Below are 16,860 nucleotides of genomic sequence, written 5' to 3'. Positions count from 1 at the left end.
CATTAAAAAATGGTGTGAGTATACGTGAATGTTCCCCAACTCATTACCGAAGTTTTCATAATGTTTTTGACAAAAAAAATTTTGGGTTCTCCGGGTGCCACATCAATGAGCTTACACACGAAAAATCGGTGAATTTAGGCGTTTCTGAATAAAAAGCTTATAAATGTGAAAATAAACGTTAAAAAATGGTTTGAGTATACGTGAAGGTCTCGCAACTCATTTCGGAGGTCCCCATAAAGTTTTTTGAAAAATTAAATATGGGTACTCCGGGCGCCAAATCCATGGGCTAATACACACGAAGTATCGATGAATTTTTCTTTAAAAAGCGTTTGTAGATGCGAAAATGGGCGTTAAAAAAATTATTTGATTATACGCGAAGGTTCCCCAACTCATTACGGAGGTCACCATCAAGATTTGTAAGAAAAATATTTGGTGTGCTCCGGACGCCAGAGTCATGAGATAATACACACGAAGAGTCGAGAATTTGGGCGATTCGTAAAAAAGACTTGTAAAGGGGTATTAATAAAATTGTGTGAGTATACGTTAAGATTTCACAACGCATTTCGGAGGTCTTCATAAAGTTTTATGAGAAAAATAATTTCGGTGCTCTGGGCGTTAGTTCAATGGGCTAATACATACGAAAAATCGGTGAATTTGGGTGATTTTTAAAACGAGACTTTGAAATGTGAAAATGGGCATTAAAAATGATGAGAGTATACATAAAGGTTCCCCAACTCATTACGGAGGTCCTCTTAAAGTTTTTTGAGAAAAAAAAATTGGGTGCTTCGGATGCCAAATCCATTGGCAAATACACATAAAAAATCGAAAAATTTGGACGATACATAAAAAAAACCCTTGTAATGCAAATAAGTATGTTAAAAATATGGTGTGAGTATAGGTGAATGTTCTCCAACTCATTACGGAGGTCCTCATAAAGATTTTTGAGAAAAAAAATTTGGGTGCTCCGGGTGCTATATCCATGGTCTATAACACACGAAAAATTAGTGTGAGTACATGTGAAGGTTCACCAACTCATTATGAAAATCCTCATAAAGTTTTTTGAGAAAAAAAATTGGGTGCTCTGGGCGCCAGATCCATGAGCTAATACATACAAGAAATCGGTGAATTTGGGTGATTCTTAAAAACGGGCATTTAAATGCGAAAATGAGCGTTAAAAATGGTGTTAGCATACATGAAGGTTCCCCAACTCATTACGGAAGTCCTCATAATGTTTTTTGAGAAAAAAAATTCGGTGTTTCGGGTGCCAACTCCATGGGCTAATACATACGAAAAATTTTAAAACTTGGATGATACTTAAAAAAGGGCTCGTAAATGCGGAAATGGACATTAAACATATGGTGTGAGTATACGTGAAGGTTCCCCAACTCATTGCAGAGGTGCTCATAATGTTTTTTGAGAAAAAATATTGGGTGCTCCGGACGCCAAATTCATAGGCTATAACACATGAAAAATTAGAAAATTTGGGCGATTCTTAAAAAGGGGCTTGTGAATGCAGAAATGGGTGTTAAAAAAATAGTGTTAGTATACGTAAAGGTTCACCAACTCATTAAGAAAGTCCTCATAAAGTTTTTTGAGAAAAAAAATTTTGGTTCTCCGACGCCAAAATAATGGGCTACTGCATATGAAAAATCAGCGAATTTGAGTTATTCTTAAAAAAAGGCTAGTAAATACGGAAATAAGTGTTAAAGAAATGGTGTGACTATATGTGAACATTCCCCAACTCAATACAAAGGTTCTCATAAAGTTTTTGTAGAAAAAAATTAGGTGCTCCAGGCGCCAATTTCATGAGCTAATACACACGAAAAATCAGCGAATTTGGACAATTCTTAAAAAAGTCTTGTAAATAATGAAATGGGAGTTGAAAAAAATGGTGTGAGTATACTTGAAGGTTCCCCAACTCATTACGGAGGTCCTCATAAAGGTTTTTGAGAAAAAACAATTGGGTGCTCCGGGCACCAGATCCATGGGTTAATACACACGAAAAATTGAAAAATTTTGGTGATTCTTAAAAAAATGACTTGTAAATGTGAAAATGGGCTTTGAAAAATGGTGTAAGTATACGTGAAATTTCCCAACTCATTACGGAGGTCCTCATAAAGTTTTTTTAGACAAAAATTTTGGGTTCCTCGGGCATATCCATGGACACAGACGTAAATTTGAGAAACTTGGGCGATTCTTAAAAAATGCTTGTAAATACGGAAATGGACATAAAAAAATGGTGTGAGTATACGTGATGGTTCCCCAACTAATTATGGAGGTCCTCATAAACTTTTTTGAGAAAACAAAATCATGGTGCTCTGGACGCCACATCCATGGGCTAATACACACGAAAAATCATTGAATTTGGGCGATTCTTAAAAAAAGACTTGTAAATGTAGAAATGAGCTTTAAAAAAATGTTCTTAGTATATGTGAAGGTTCCCCAACTCATTACTGAGGTCCTCATAAAGTTTTTTGAGATAAAAAATTGAGTGCTCCGGGCGCTAATCCATGGGCTAATACACACGAAAAATTGGGGAATTTGGGTGATTCTTAAAAAAAAGTTGTAAATGCGAAAATGAGCGTTAAAAAAATGATGTGAGTATACGTTAAGGTTCCCCAACTCATTATGGAGGACCTCATAGTTTTTTGAGAAAAAAATTTGGGTGCTCCGGCGCCCGATCCATGGTCTAGTACAGATAAAAATTGATGAATTTGGGCGATTCTTAAAAAAGAGCTTGCAAATGCGAAAATTGGCGTTAAAAATTGTGTGAGTATACGTAAAGATTCAACAACTCATTTCAGAGATCCTCATAAAGTTTTTTGGGAAAAAAAAATTAGGTGCTTCGTGCGCTAGATCCATGGGTTAATAATTCACACGAAAAATGAGGAATTTGGGTGATTCTTAAAAAAGGATTGTAAATGCGGAAATGGGAGTTAAAAAAATGGTGTGAATATACGTGAAAGTTCCCCAACTCTTTAGTGAGGTCCTCATAAAGTATTTTGAGAAAAATATTTTGGGTGCTCCTGGCGCCAGATCCATAGGCTAATACACACGAAAAATCAGGAATTTTGGGAGATTATTAAAAAAGTGCTTGTAAATGCAGAAATGGGGGTTACAAAATGGTGTGATTATACGTGAAGGTTACCCAAGTCATTAAGGAGGTCCTTATGCAAAAAACTTTGGGTTCTCCAGCTCTAGATCAATGGGCTAATACACACGAAAAATCGATAAATTTGGGTGATTCTTAAAATAAGGCTTGTAAATGCGGAAATGGGTATTAAAAAATTGTGTGAGTATACGTGAAGGTTCCCCAACTCATTACGGAGGTTCTCATAAAGTTTTCTTAGAAAAAAAAATTGGGTGCTCTGAGTGTCAGATCCATAGGCTAATACACACGAAAAATCAGAGAATTTTGGCGATTCTTAAAAAGGGCTTGTAAATGTGAAAATGCATTAAAATGGTGTGAGTGTACGTGAAGTTTCCCCAACTTATTACGGAGGTCCTCATAAAGATTTTTTGAGAAAAAAAAATTGGGTGCTCCGGGCGTCAAATCTATAGGCTAATACACACAAAAAAATCAGGGAATTTGGGTCATTCTTAAAAGAGAGCTTGTAAATGCGAGAATAGGGGTTAAAAAATGGTGTAAGTATACGTGAAGATTCCCCATCTCATTACGGAGGTCCTCATAATATTTTTTGAGGAAAAAAATTAAGTGCTCCGAGAGCTAGATATATGGGCTAATAAACACGAAAAATTGTAAAATTTGGGTGATTTTTAAAAAAAGACTTGTAAATGCGAAAATGGGAGTAAAAACATGGTGTGAGTATACGTAAAGGTTCCCCAACTCATTACGAAGGTCCTTATAAAGTGTTTTGAGAAAAAAATTGGGTGCTTTGAGCGCCAGATACATGGGCTAATGCACATTAAAAATCGGTGAATTTAGGTGATTTTTAAAAAGGGGTTTGTAAATGCGAAAATGAGCGATAAAAAAATGGTGTGAGTATGCGTAAAGGTTCCCCAATTCATTACAGGGGTCCTCATAAAGTTTTTGAGAAAAGAATTTTGAATGCTTCGGGTACACAAGAAAAATTGAGAAATTTGTGTGATTCCTAAAAAAGGCATGTAAATGCAAAAATGGGGGTTAAAAAAATAGTGTTAGTATATGTGATTGTTCCACAACTCATTACGAAGGTCCTCATAAAGTTTTGTGAGATAATAAATTTGCTCAGGAACGCCAGATTCATGGACTAATATACACACGAAAAATTATGAAATTTGCATGATTCCTAAAATAAGGCATGTGAATGTGAAAATGGTGAGGCTATACATACAATTTCCCTACTGAAACAGAAACCTCCAAAAAAGGGCAATGGTTTTGCAAAAACAAGTGCCCGAAAGTCATATCTCCAAAAAAAAAAATTCATTGAAGTTGCACATGAAAAATAGAGTAAATCAACTAATTTTTTTTTTCAGTGGCCCCGATATGCTATTAAAATGGAGCAGATCATGGTGAGGCTATACATACAATTTCCCTAGGTCATTACTAATGGTTTTGAAAAAAAAAAAACACATCACAAAAAAATTATTAAATAACTAACACATGAAAAAACTTTGTAAAACACATAATTTTGTTGAATGGCCTCTTAGTTATATATAAATGACGCGGATAATGGTGAAATAAAAGGTCTTAGTCATAAAACTTTTTTCTCAAATTAAATTCATGCATCTATATCTGAAATACTGAAGACAAGACATCAGAGTATATTGCAAACTGAAGAAGTCTGAATTCAGCATACTATCCTTCAAAAACAAACGTACAGAAGCAGAAACCTCCATGATTTTGAGGTCTCTGCTGGTACTCCGTAAACCATTTGAAATTCTTGAAAAGAAACATAGAATAACATGCACATACATGCCTAGCCCCTAGGAAATTTAATTGAGAACACATCCAACAAATTGAAAGATATAACAAGGAAAACAATACGCAGCCCAGATATGGGGGGACAAAAACAAACTACAGTTTAAAACAGTGCTTGATACACTATAAAACCTAAAGATAACTAAGCAACAAAAGTAAGAAATTGTCTTAAAAAGATCCGCTTAAACATATGAAAAAGACTGATATTAACTCTGAGGTGAAGCTTTTGCAACCCCACCACTAGGTGGAACAGACTGCGAGGTTGGAGCTGCTTCAGAAGCATATGCTGGAGGCTGGGAGTAACCACCATAGGCACTGTTGTAAGGTGGTGGCTGCTGGCCATAACTTGGCGGAGCGCCATAAGACTGGGCACCATAACCTGGCTGAGCTGGTGGAGCACCATAGGCAGAAGAGGGAGGTCGCTGAGCGTTGGGATCAGCCTGGGTATAACCTGATTGAGCAGCTGGTTGAGGATACCCGGGTTGCGCAGTGGGAGGCTGAGCATAACCAGCTTGTGCACTAGGAGACTGCTGTGGTTGACCATAACTTGCCTGACTAGGAGGCTTTTGAGCCTGAGGGGCCCCATAACTAGCAGCATAGCCTCCAGCTGGCTGTGTACCATACCCACCTTGAGAAGTTGGGGGCACCCCATATCCAGCCTGAGCAGAGCCTTGAGATGGGTAACTAGGATTAGGGCTGGGCTGCTGGCCAGAATGATATCCTTGTTGACCCGTGGCTGATGCTGGTGGAGGTGCTTGACTGCCATCACTTTGGGTACCATATGACGAGTTCTGGCCATCTGATGTTGGGTTTGAGGCATTCCCATAGCCAGCAGTAGAGCTATAACCTTGTTGCTGCTCATAACCAGAACCCTGATAACCACCAGATTGAGGAGCAGGTGCGTGATATCCACCATAGCCATCCTGGGCATAAGCTTGTCCTTGGCTGTAACCAGAGGCAGATTGCTGGTTGTAACCATAGGCACTAGAATCAGTTGAAGCAGCTGAACCTCCAGCAGTTTGCTGCTGTTGTTGTGGAGCCTGTTGGTTGTAGTAATCATACCCACCTGCCTGAGATTGTTGATTTTGAGCAGCACTCTGATCCCAGCCAGAGGCATATCCAGCAGAGGCAGGTTGAGGAGGGTAGCCAGGATAAGATGGTTGAGATGGGTATGCACCAGGCTGACCATAGCCATAACCAGATTGTTGCATAGGTGCACCAGGAGGGGCCCAGCTTGTAGGAGGCCGGGCCTGATAACCTTGTTGTTGATATCCTCCAGACATCCCTTGATTCCTAGCACGATTCTGCACAAGAATTGTTGTCTAAACTAACCAAGAATACGATTGATTCAAGCATATTTAAATAACTCACATTGCAAGGGCAGACTAAGCCACACCCAGGTAGCATAATCATAGCAGATAAAACAGTAACTTATTACCACAAACATATAACAATTGATATTAGGTATGCATCAAGACAGATGTAAGACTTACTGGTTGGGAGGTACAAACTCCTGGCAGATGCTCATCCTCACCCTATTTGAAGTGAAGGATACCAAAGCAAAAAGCAAAAAACAAATACACACACATTCTATATGTAGGCAAGATAACTCTTAAGAGGGCAAGATACCACTATAAGATGACCAAGGCACCACTATAGGCCAAGGGACTTGACCATAATAAAAGATGATGGAGTAATCTGTTCATTATGTCATAAGCAGAGTATTCAGATTTTTATATGATAATAATATGGTGTATCCAAATTTATATACCCAGAGAAGACGAATAACTATTTCAATGACATGCAAATTAGACAAACGACGAACTTCAATATTAAGAATAAATATGATGTGTTGGCAAAGCAGCAAGAGCAGTTCACCTTGAGGTTCCAAGACGAGCAATCACTACTTGAATTGGGTTCACCCATAAGAGAAGTGGACCACAGGGGAACCAACAAGAAGGGAAACCACAGAGTGATAATGTATGTCATTAATAACACTGCAGATTCCTACATGCCACATCACACTTGAAGGGCAACAATCCGTTTTTCGATAATGAGAAATGCGAACCTAGCAGTACTGCTAACAATCAAGAGGAGAACACACAAAACTGGCATACTAATGGTCCTTAAAGCACTCCGAATCTCAAAGGAAGTTTGATCTTCATAGCCATTACTAAAAGGTCTATGGAGAAAAGGAAAAAATCATATACTAGCGGATAATCAATAGTAATGAATGAGGTGGATTTTTCTTGAGAGAAACCAAATAAAGCACTAGAAAATCCTGAGGCACAAAAAAGTTGTCCTCTGGCTGAATAATGACATCAACAGTAGATAATTACACCAAACACTATTTGTTACAACACTTGTGTAGTACATTCATATAATATCTCAAGATTGACAGCCAAAAGATACAATGATAATTTCAACAAATCTTAGTTTCCTCCATTGCATCCTAGCAAAATCAGTCCCTCATTTACTCCCACAATATGACATTAGTTATCAATAATTAGGTTGGAGACCATACCAGAACAATGCTGAGGGAACACCAACACTTAGGGTTCCATGTTGGTGTCACCATTGTCCAATACATACTAAGCCTACAAATTTTCCAATAATAATATCAGTGATCAGATACAAAATTAACCAGCATAGTTATATGTTGTCTCTTGATATTAACCAAGTACCCAAACCAAGAGTTATTGCACATCTCAGATTAGAATATATCCTCAATATTAGGGAAATTTTTAGACAGACTTAGTTACCTTCAAGGAGAACCTCTCCAAAACCTGTGCCTCACAAAAATCAGAACATCTAAAGTCCAATGAAATATAGATCAATAGACATTGAGGCAACTAAACATTTTGATAAGCCATCTTAAACCTGATAATGCCTTGGGTTAGAAACTGATCTCTTGCTCCAGCAACATCCAACTAATTAAAAAGAACCGATGGGAAAAAATGTTGACATATGTAGGTGTCATGTCACACTACAGATATATTATGTGGATAACAAACTATTAATCCTTCTATTTAAAGTAATGGAGCTATAGTTAAGAGTGGAGCAAAATACTCTCAAAGACCTATTTGCAACTAGAAAGCATATCTCCAATATTAATAAGAATACTTCCTTCCAAAAACTGAAGCACAGCAAGAGCCAATCTCCTTCATCCAGGGGTCATTGAAATGAACTACAATTCCCATTAACCGACGCTGTCGACCCGAGAAGAGGACTGGCAAAATGGTATCTGCAAACACTATGAATTCTAGCGACGCAAGGACGGATATATAGGTAATTGACAGCAACATACATACATGAAACTTTCAGATATAGATTATGAACATCCTGATTAAGTCGTATATTGGATTAGTAATTGCCATTCATGCTGCTGTAGCAACAGAAGTAAACTGTAACTTAAATGTGTCAGGAAATTCCACCACTGCTGAAAAAATTAACACCACAGCATCTTCAAGATGCTAAGAGATGAAATTTGAACATTCAGGATCAGGAGAACTACAAAAGCAACTCTTACAGGATTAAAGTATAAAAGTATAGTCTTCCACAACATGCAACTTGCAACATACACACACAGTTACAAACTACAAACAGCAAATAACATACAAATATAGACTGTTCAAAATTTGAAGGAGATTAAATGCATCATCATGAGGCAAGAGTTCATCTACCTTTGCAGCCTATTATATTCTTGCAATAAAAAGGAAAGAATAGAAAGTGATATCCAATTACGCATACCTCGCTAATTACTTCATACACCAGCTGCTTAGCAGCCTCAATCTGTTCACTTGACCCATCAATTTGAACTGTTCTTTCCTGTGATGTATCACCTGGAGGCAAGTGCAAAGGGATCACCTGTGACAAAGTAGGAAAAGATAAGAAAGAAAGCTGGAAAAAAATTTCCTAAACAATTGCTTCACACACTGCAAAGGACTGTAATTCTTCATAAAAGATAAGTGCCATTGCCAACTAAAAACTGCAAATTATTTGGGAAAAGTATTTTGCAGTTACCTGAATACGTGCTCCAGTTCTTGCCTGCATACTTTTTATAGTTTCACCTCCTTTTCCAATAACAAGACCAACCTAACAAAACACATACCAATACACATGAGACAAACAGTAGAAAGCTAACCACGAGACAACTAAACTACAACACTAAATCTCACCTTGTTGTTGGGGACTTTCAAGGAAAACTGTTCTCCTCCAGATTGCTGTCCAGGTAATCTTCGGGAAACTAGACCAGAACCACCTGAATCAGCCTGTTTCAGATACATAATGCATTATTAACAAACTGAAAACAGATCAATTAATGGTCAAAAGCATGAGAAGATGGATATAATTCAACAAAAGAATTACTGGAGTTTGACACTCTTTTAGGTATTGTAAGGCAAAGATTAGTACCTCAGAAAGAACCTCAGTAATCAACTGTTCAGCCTTGGCTATTTGGTCTGGAGTACCCATGAGTTCAACTGCTCTATTTGTAGAATTAGGATCAGCATCCATGTCTCTAGTAACCTGAATTTTGGCTCCAGACTGGAGTTGAAGATACTTGATGGTCTCCCCACCTTTTCCTATAATCACACCAACTCTGCCATTTGGTATTTCAATCTTCTTGCTTTGCCCCGGATAACCATATGAACTTGTAACTGAAGGAGTAACAATGGGCTTGTCTGCAGTCAAGAAAAGCCACATATATTTAACATCTCAACAAGATCTTATAATAAACAAGAATTGCTATCATAGTGAAAGCTAAAACCCTACTACCTTGCCAACTAATCACATCAGTGGTAGCCAATTACAAACACAAATTTGGTATGGATAATTGTATTTCATCAAAAATATTTTGTAAACAGATTATTTTTGGTAGGGTATAGAAGTAGGTGAAAATTACAATAATAATGAGCAATAAAATAACACTTCAGTAATTACAAAAAAAAACTTCATTTTCTCAAAATTGTTCTCCCACAGCAAAAAGGCATAAACACAAATCAACAACAACAAAAGGAAGTAAACTCTCAAGGAATCAATTCCACCAGCACCATTATTGTAAATATGAACCCTATTTGGATATAGAAAAAATACTACAACGAGCTGTATAAGATATAAGGATACCTGTAAATAACGAACTCAAATTCTTCCTTTTGGTGTCCATAAAGCGGTATCGAAAAGGAAAAGAATATCAGTGTGAAAATACATCTTTTTAATCTAAAAAACATCTCACCTTCATCTCAAAAACCATCATAAGAGAGCACACAAAATCAATAACAGAAAAGGACAGAAAACTCATAAATCGTGTAAACTTGACTACCGTACAAACTAAATAAATCAATCGTAGCCAATATAAACACTATTTTGATATGGGGTTTAACGATATCAGTGAAAAATGAACTTCGTTTTAATAGTGCAGTATCTCTAACAGTAAAGAATTACAGAAAAAATTACAATTCTTTAAAAAAATCTCAATTTCGTGTCAAAGCATCCAAAGAAAACAGACAAACTACACAAAACACAAAATCCATACAGCGAAAGGCTAGAAAAAGCTCATAACCCTTACGTTCATAGGAATCATATCCACCAGCACCAGCACCACCGCCGTTATTATCAACTCTAGGTTTCTTAGCTTCAGCACTATTCAACAACCTAGCAGCGATCTCCTGAGCCTTCTGCTTAGCCAATTGGAAATCATCCATAGGCGGCGGAACATTGTTGTAAGAAGAAGGAGGAGCAGCACCATCAGAAGGAGATAAGGAAGCGATCGGAGCAGAAAATCCAGTAGGTCTACGTGGACCAGGAGACGGTGTCGTTTGATCATCGTACTTCCTCTTGTTGTTACCGGCTTCTGGTGTTCCGTACTGTGCTTCTTCCGCCATTGTTGCTTTCAATTTGCTCAGATTTGGGGAAAAAGGAGAGCAGCGGCGGTAGGGTTTTTGAAACCCTAGTGAGAGAAGTGGTAGTAAAGAGAATGAACAAGTTCGGGTCAACAATGAGTTTTATATGGATTTGACCCATGACTAGATTAGATATTTTTTAATTGATAGAAATTAGGCCTCAAAGTCTCTCCCCGATCTATCTAAGATCATGTCCTAAAGCATTGGTAAGCTATCTATGTCCGGAGCAAATTTTAGGTTCATATAAATTTATAGTGTTGATCGACTATAGTTATACAATCTTGAAATCAAGTTTATGTGTTTTTTGATCTTTTTTGAATTACTGAACATACTAATTATGTTCGTAATTTCTAACTGAATTTGTTGAAATATTGTTTGTTTATCTATAATATAACTCATATACAGATTTTAGTTTTTACCAGTTCAGATATAATAAATCAAAGTTCTCAAATAAAAAGTCGTGATCTGTTTTCTTTTCATTTTTCAGTGCTTCCTGTTAAGTTGATGCAGAGTCTTATTCAATACCGTTTGTTGTGAATTCTTCTCAAGTTATGCTTTAAAGTGATTTCGTAATGTGGTAGATCATATTCATTATCTATAACTGAATGATGAATAGTTTTCAATGAATTATCGTTACACTAGCAATATATAAGATTTTCATTTTCAACAATTTATCTTTAGTTGATAATTACCTTTTAGACTAGTGATAGCAATCATATGGGTTTTAACAAGATCCATACAATCATACAAACCGTCATTCAAGATGATACTGAGCTGTAAGAGTTTGTGTCCAGAATTTTAAAAAACTTCTAATGACAAAAATTACTCCTTGTTTTTGTTCTTTTCAAATATAGTAATTAAATTTGTCGTGATGTGTTTATTAACAGTGTGATCTCTATACAGTTTTCAATTTCTGGACGTTCAAATATGAAAAATCAAATCTCCTAAATTAGCAATCACAATATGTTTTCTCATCATCTTCAATGCTTTCTATTAAGTTGATACAAAGTCCTTTCAATGTCATTTCGTTGCAACTTCACACAAAACAATGTTTTAAAGTCAATATGGCAATAAAGTAGACCAAATACATTTTATGAATAAATGATGAGCAGTTTTTAATAAATGGCCTAACCCATCGGTGGCCCCCTAAATTTGGCAAGAAGTTTCACTTAGGCACCTCAAGTAGGCGATGTTCATTTTAGACACCTCATGTAGGGTCTTGTTGTGTCATTTTAACACTTTTTGCTTACATGGTTTAATGAGTGTAATACATTCATTGACCGCGCGTGAAAAACCTTTTTAGTTGACTTTTAAAAAAATTTCTCTTCTTCTTTCCCATTTTCAGCCACCATTTCTGAAACTTAAACATCCAACTATGGTGAATCAAAACAGTTACCATAAACAATTGAAAAATGATAGAAATTGTTTTAGAAATTTAGAAATGTAACCATTTTAAGATTTACTTAGTAAATTAATTTATGAGAATCTTTCCCAAAAGGATTGAATATTTACATAGAAGTAATTTTTTTTTTTTTTTTTGTGAATCTGCTATTTAGGGGAAAAAAGAAACAAAAAGATATTTAAAAAAAAACACTAATAAAGGAGCAGTGTGTAGGTTGGCATGTTTCTCATATGTTTTTGCAAGTATTTGGAGAAGAAAATCGCCTCGGGGGCGGGAAAACGGGGTGTGTGCAGATATTTCTGGAAAATGGGTGGGGGGTATTTCTGCAAATGGACTGGGGTGTTTGGAGAAGAAGACTGTGGGGGTGGGTGAGGGAATTTTATTGGCTAAATTGTTTTAAAAAATTATTTGGGCAAAAATCCATATGTCATTGATGCATTGGTTACTTTTTATTTTTACTCAAAAATTATTGTTTAAGAATTGTTTTTGACACAAATGACAAATTTCATCGTTTAATTTGTCACTTTACACGTCATTCGTGAGTGTAACACACACTTCATATATTTTTGTTGATTGGGAAAAAAGTGTCAAAATGATATAGCGATACCGTACATGAGGTATCTAAAATAAACATCGTCCAATTGAGATGTCTAACTGAAACTTCGTGCCAAATTCAAGGGGCCACCGATGGGTTAGGCCTTAATAAATTATCATCACATAGATAACAAGTAATATCAATCACAAGAAATTTTAATTTTCAACAATTTATCTTTAGTCACTAATTTTTTCTGTGAAGAGACAATCACAAGAAAAATACTCATTCTCTGAAAGGAAACTTATTTTGCAACCTCTTCACAACCCAAATCTCAACAAGTCAATTACTCATTGTTTGAAGGAAAACTTATGTAAGGGGTCGTTTGATAGAGTGTATTAGAAAAAATAATGCATGTATTAGTTTTGTGTATTGCTAGTACCTTGTTTGGTACTCTTTTTCAACCTATGTATAACTAATGCTTGCATTAGTTATACATTCTATTGTGTATTAAGGTGTGCATTGCTAATACCATGGATTTCTAGGTATTAGCAATGCAATAGTTTTAATGCATGCATTAAAATGACAAAAGACTCAATTGTCCCTCAAAACATTTTTTTACATCTTTTCCACCATAAAAGTGGAGGGTATCTTTGTAAATAATTTTTTTAATGCAATACATACTATTTTTAATGCATCAAACCAAACAATGCATTAAAATAATCTATGTATAATTAATGCAAGCATAACTAATACATGCATTACTAATACACTTTATTTAACATTATTCTTATATACTCTACCAAACGACCCCTAAATGTATACTCGAACCATTTCGTTTATTAACATGATCATAGTATATACTATTTATACATTTCAATTATATATGTGTATATATATATATATATATCTTATAAGTATAGGATGTACATATTTAATATACAACATATATTATATTCGTATTTTGTAAATTAGATGGCCCAAAAATATTAGATTGTAATTTTTCCTTTCTAAACTCAACGTCACAAATGACAAGTCCAAAATAGCATGGGCCTGATCTTTAATGATGCTCTTACAATTTGTTGCATTAATTAGTCTTTGTTTTGTCGGTTGACGAATGAAATTAAATTCATATAAGCTTTTTATAAAAATACTCGTTTGATCAAAGACTTTCAAACACATTAAAAGCTAAAATTACTACACTTATATTAGAGTAGCATATGATAATACATGTCTCTTCTATTGTAAGATGATCCTTACATTAGTATTAAACCCTTTCTATGTTATAAATCATATTTCTCCTTGAGCTCTTGTATAACCTTACCAAAGGTAGAGGTGGGCCTAATAAAAAACACGAATATTTGATAATTTCGAAAAATAATATACATATATATGTATATATTTTCAAATTGCTCTCTTTTAATTTCAAAAAAGAGTATATATATATATTTTATTTTTTAAAAAAATTATTTTCTTCTAGACAAATTTCAAACAAGGTATAAACTAGAAGAAAATAAGTGACTAATAAAGCAAATTTATTTTCTTCTTGTCAAATTTCAAACAAGGTATAAACCAGAAGAAAATAAGTGACTAATAAAGCAAATTTAATATCACATGTTACAAGGTGAAAGTCACAGGTTTCTCAATGGTAACAATACTAATGTTTATCCTTTTTTATGTTTGTATTTTAAAAAAAAATTATTTCTCTCCTTTTTTTCCCCCTCACATTTATTCAAAAAGTAATAGAGTAGTTCAACAATAATTTCCCCCTTTAAGCTTGGAGTATACACAAACATTGACAAGGCATTTTGCCAGCTTTTCATGCATATAAAGTTAGGCTCCTTTTTTCTTTATAGAAAATAACGATAATAACATATTTAGTATTATTTTGTAAGCAAAATCTTGAGATAGTAAAGTATACACAAATCATATTCGTAAAATATAAAATATAAGAGATATTGCCAATACCGTCAAAGAATTTTGAGTCGAATACAAATACATATAGTTCGCACACGAAACATAGATATATATATTTCAAGAATCACTAAAAGTACAACGAACATTTCAAAAAACCAAACTCACGATTACATAACTGCATACAATTGTACGTACATAATACATAAAAATTGTCAAATCTTATTCCATACCTGTCCTGATGAAAGGAAGCACATTTCGCCCCAAACACCATACTTATTAATCTAAAAAAACAACAAAACGATCAAATTCAAATCTTGAATCATCCTTACATCGCGATTAATTATTCGTGCCCATGCATAGCGGACATTGCCACTAAAGCAAGTTTTTGTAGATTCAATTTCACAACAGTATCAGTAAACATTTTCGTATCTTCACCAGTATTCCCTTCTGGAATATCAACAATATATGATTCCAAAACTATAGTATAAATTTTTCCATTTTTGTTGAATTCATTAATTGATGTTACTGATTTATAATTTGTCAATCTATGTTCACCTCCAACAACTCGAAAACTTAAAATATGTTTTTCATCATCTAATATCTCTAGACGTTCTGTACTTGTTGATGCAGGTATTCCTGACACAACTGTGACTTCTCTTATGCTGCCAACTCCGCCATCACCTGTATCGAGTGACGGAGTCAGAATTTTTACTAAGAAAGATCAAAATATAAAGAAATAAATTCACAAAGAAGTCGAGATATGTCAATATATATATATATATATATATATATATATTATTCTTATTTGGGATAAAATATCCGTCAAATAAAATTACCTAGCTACGTCATAATGTAAATTTTTTTTACGAAGGAGTGTTAAGTACATGTGGCTCCGCTACTTATTTTGAATTTAGCTTTTTACAAGGATTGATTACCCGCTACAATTCGATTATTATATAAACATGCAACTTTTATCGATCAGAGAAGTGATGGTAATTTAGATAGATTCATCGAAACGACTAAAATCATAATATAAAAATGCATTGTGAAATACTTGAAAGCTTCTTTTCTTTTAGTTCAACAAAATGGTAAACATAAAATCAAAAAGCAGAAAGAGAAATGAAAGCTTTTATTTTGATTGAATTAAACAAATTAAAAACGAACTTTGGATATTATTAATAAAAGATAATTCAAGTATATTATCACTACGACATTTTTGGACAAATTTTATGTGTTTAATTTGAACTAGGAAAATGAATGATATTCATATGTGAGATATTTTTTTTCATCGAGAAGATCAATAGTAGTATTTACTTTAACCACTAGAACAAGTCTAGGTATATTGAAGTATAGTGTACGTGACAAAATAATCACTTATAATAATATATGTGTGTAGTACTAACGTCAATTTAAACTTTTAGATGAAGTAATTACACACCTGACACGATCCTGCAACTTTTGATGAAGTGCTTATACTTCTCGGGATTATCAAAACGACGGACGAATGGCCACACAACATCGACCGGCGCGTCTATGCGTTGTGTCACAAGAGAAGTACAAGTGTTTGGTAAATCCTCAAAGGTATGGTAATTTCGAATCAAGGGCTCCAATTCTGCAAATTCTTCTTGTGTTAGCCCTTGTGGAACTAATAATTGGCCATCGCCATCCATTTAAGGAACGAGGGAAAGAATCGACGAGGTGAGTGTTCTTGAAGAGAAAAAAAATCACAAATTTGATTGATTGAAAATGGAGAAAAAAATGGCAAATTGTTTTATCCTTCTTTTGGTTTTTGGGAGATAGGAAGAGAAGTTATAGGCTTTCTTTTTGTGAGAGGGAAAATACACGTGGGCATGGGTTGTTTGGCTTTATTTATAAGAGTTTCGTAGGCAGTTCCGTGCATGAAGCAAGCGTAATTTTATAGGTGAAATAATAATAATTAATCGACTTTATGAGATAATTAACATTAATTGAGTGATTTTTATGTCACAAATAAAGTTCGGTGACTTTCTGAGATAATAATTATTATCGAGTAACTATTTGAAAAATGAATTCGATTTTTAAATTTTTAATCAGAAACTTCGAGTTTATACAATATGGATTGGATATAATTTGCTGGTAAAGTACATTTTTAAAATAATTGAGCTTTTATATATGCGGCGTAAATTTAAATTATATTAAGATACGAAAC

At 34.7% G+C, this 16,860-nt stretch overlaps 2 protein-coding genes across 2 annotated transcripts; both read right to left on the bottom strand.

The window, feature by feature from the left end:
* Window positions 1-5,002: 5,002 nt before the first annotated feature.
* Window positions 5,003-10,904, bottom strand: LOC125863280 (uncharacterized). Its single transcript, XM_049543463.1, has 6 exons — window positions 10,488-10,904; window positions 9,335-9,603; window positions 9,100-9,192; window positions 8,945-9,016; window positions 8,672-8,788; window positions 5,003-6,225 (listed from the first exon to the last, which is right to left on the bottom strand). Exons 1-6 carry the CDS (start codon window positions 10,801-10,803, stop codon window positions 5,128-5,130), a joined length of 1,965 nt encoding a protein of 654 aa, XP_049399420.1. The 5' UTR covers window positions 10,804-10,904; the 3' UTR covers window positions 5,003-5,127.
* A 3,918-nt stretch (window positions 10,905-14,822) lies between these two features.
* On the bottom strand, window positions 14,823-16,524 carry LOC125862384 (abscisic acid receptor PYL2-like). The gene is made up of 2 exons (XM_049542434.1): window positions 16,111-16,524; window positions 14,823-15,353 (listed from the first exon to the last, which is right to left on the bottom strand). The coding sequence occupies exons 1-2, from the start codon at window positions 16,340-16,342 to the stop codon at window positions 15,013-15,015; spliced, it is 573 nt and encodes a 190-aa protein (XP_049398391.1). The 5' UTR covers window positions 16,343-16,524; the 3' UTR covers window positions 14,823-15,012.
* Between the last annotated feature and the right edge of the window lie 336 nt (window positions 16,525-16,860).

This window comes from Solanum stenotomum, chromosome 4, assembly GCF_019186545.1.
Source record: "Solanum stenotomum isolate F172 chromosome 4, ASM1918654v1, whole genome shotgun sequence".
NCBI lineage: Eukaryota > Viridiplantae > Streptophyta > Magnoliopsida > Solanales > Solanaceae > Solanum > Solanum stenotomum.
This window is presented reverse-complemented; position numbering and strand designations above follow the sequence as displayed.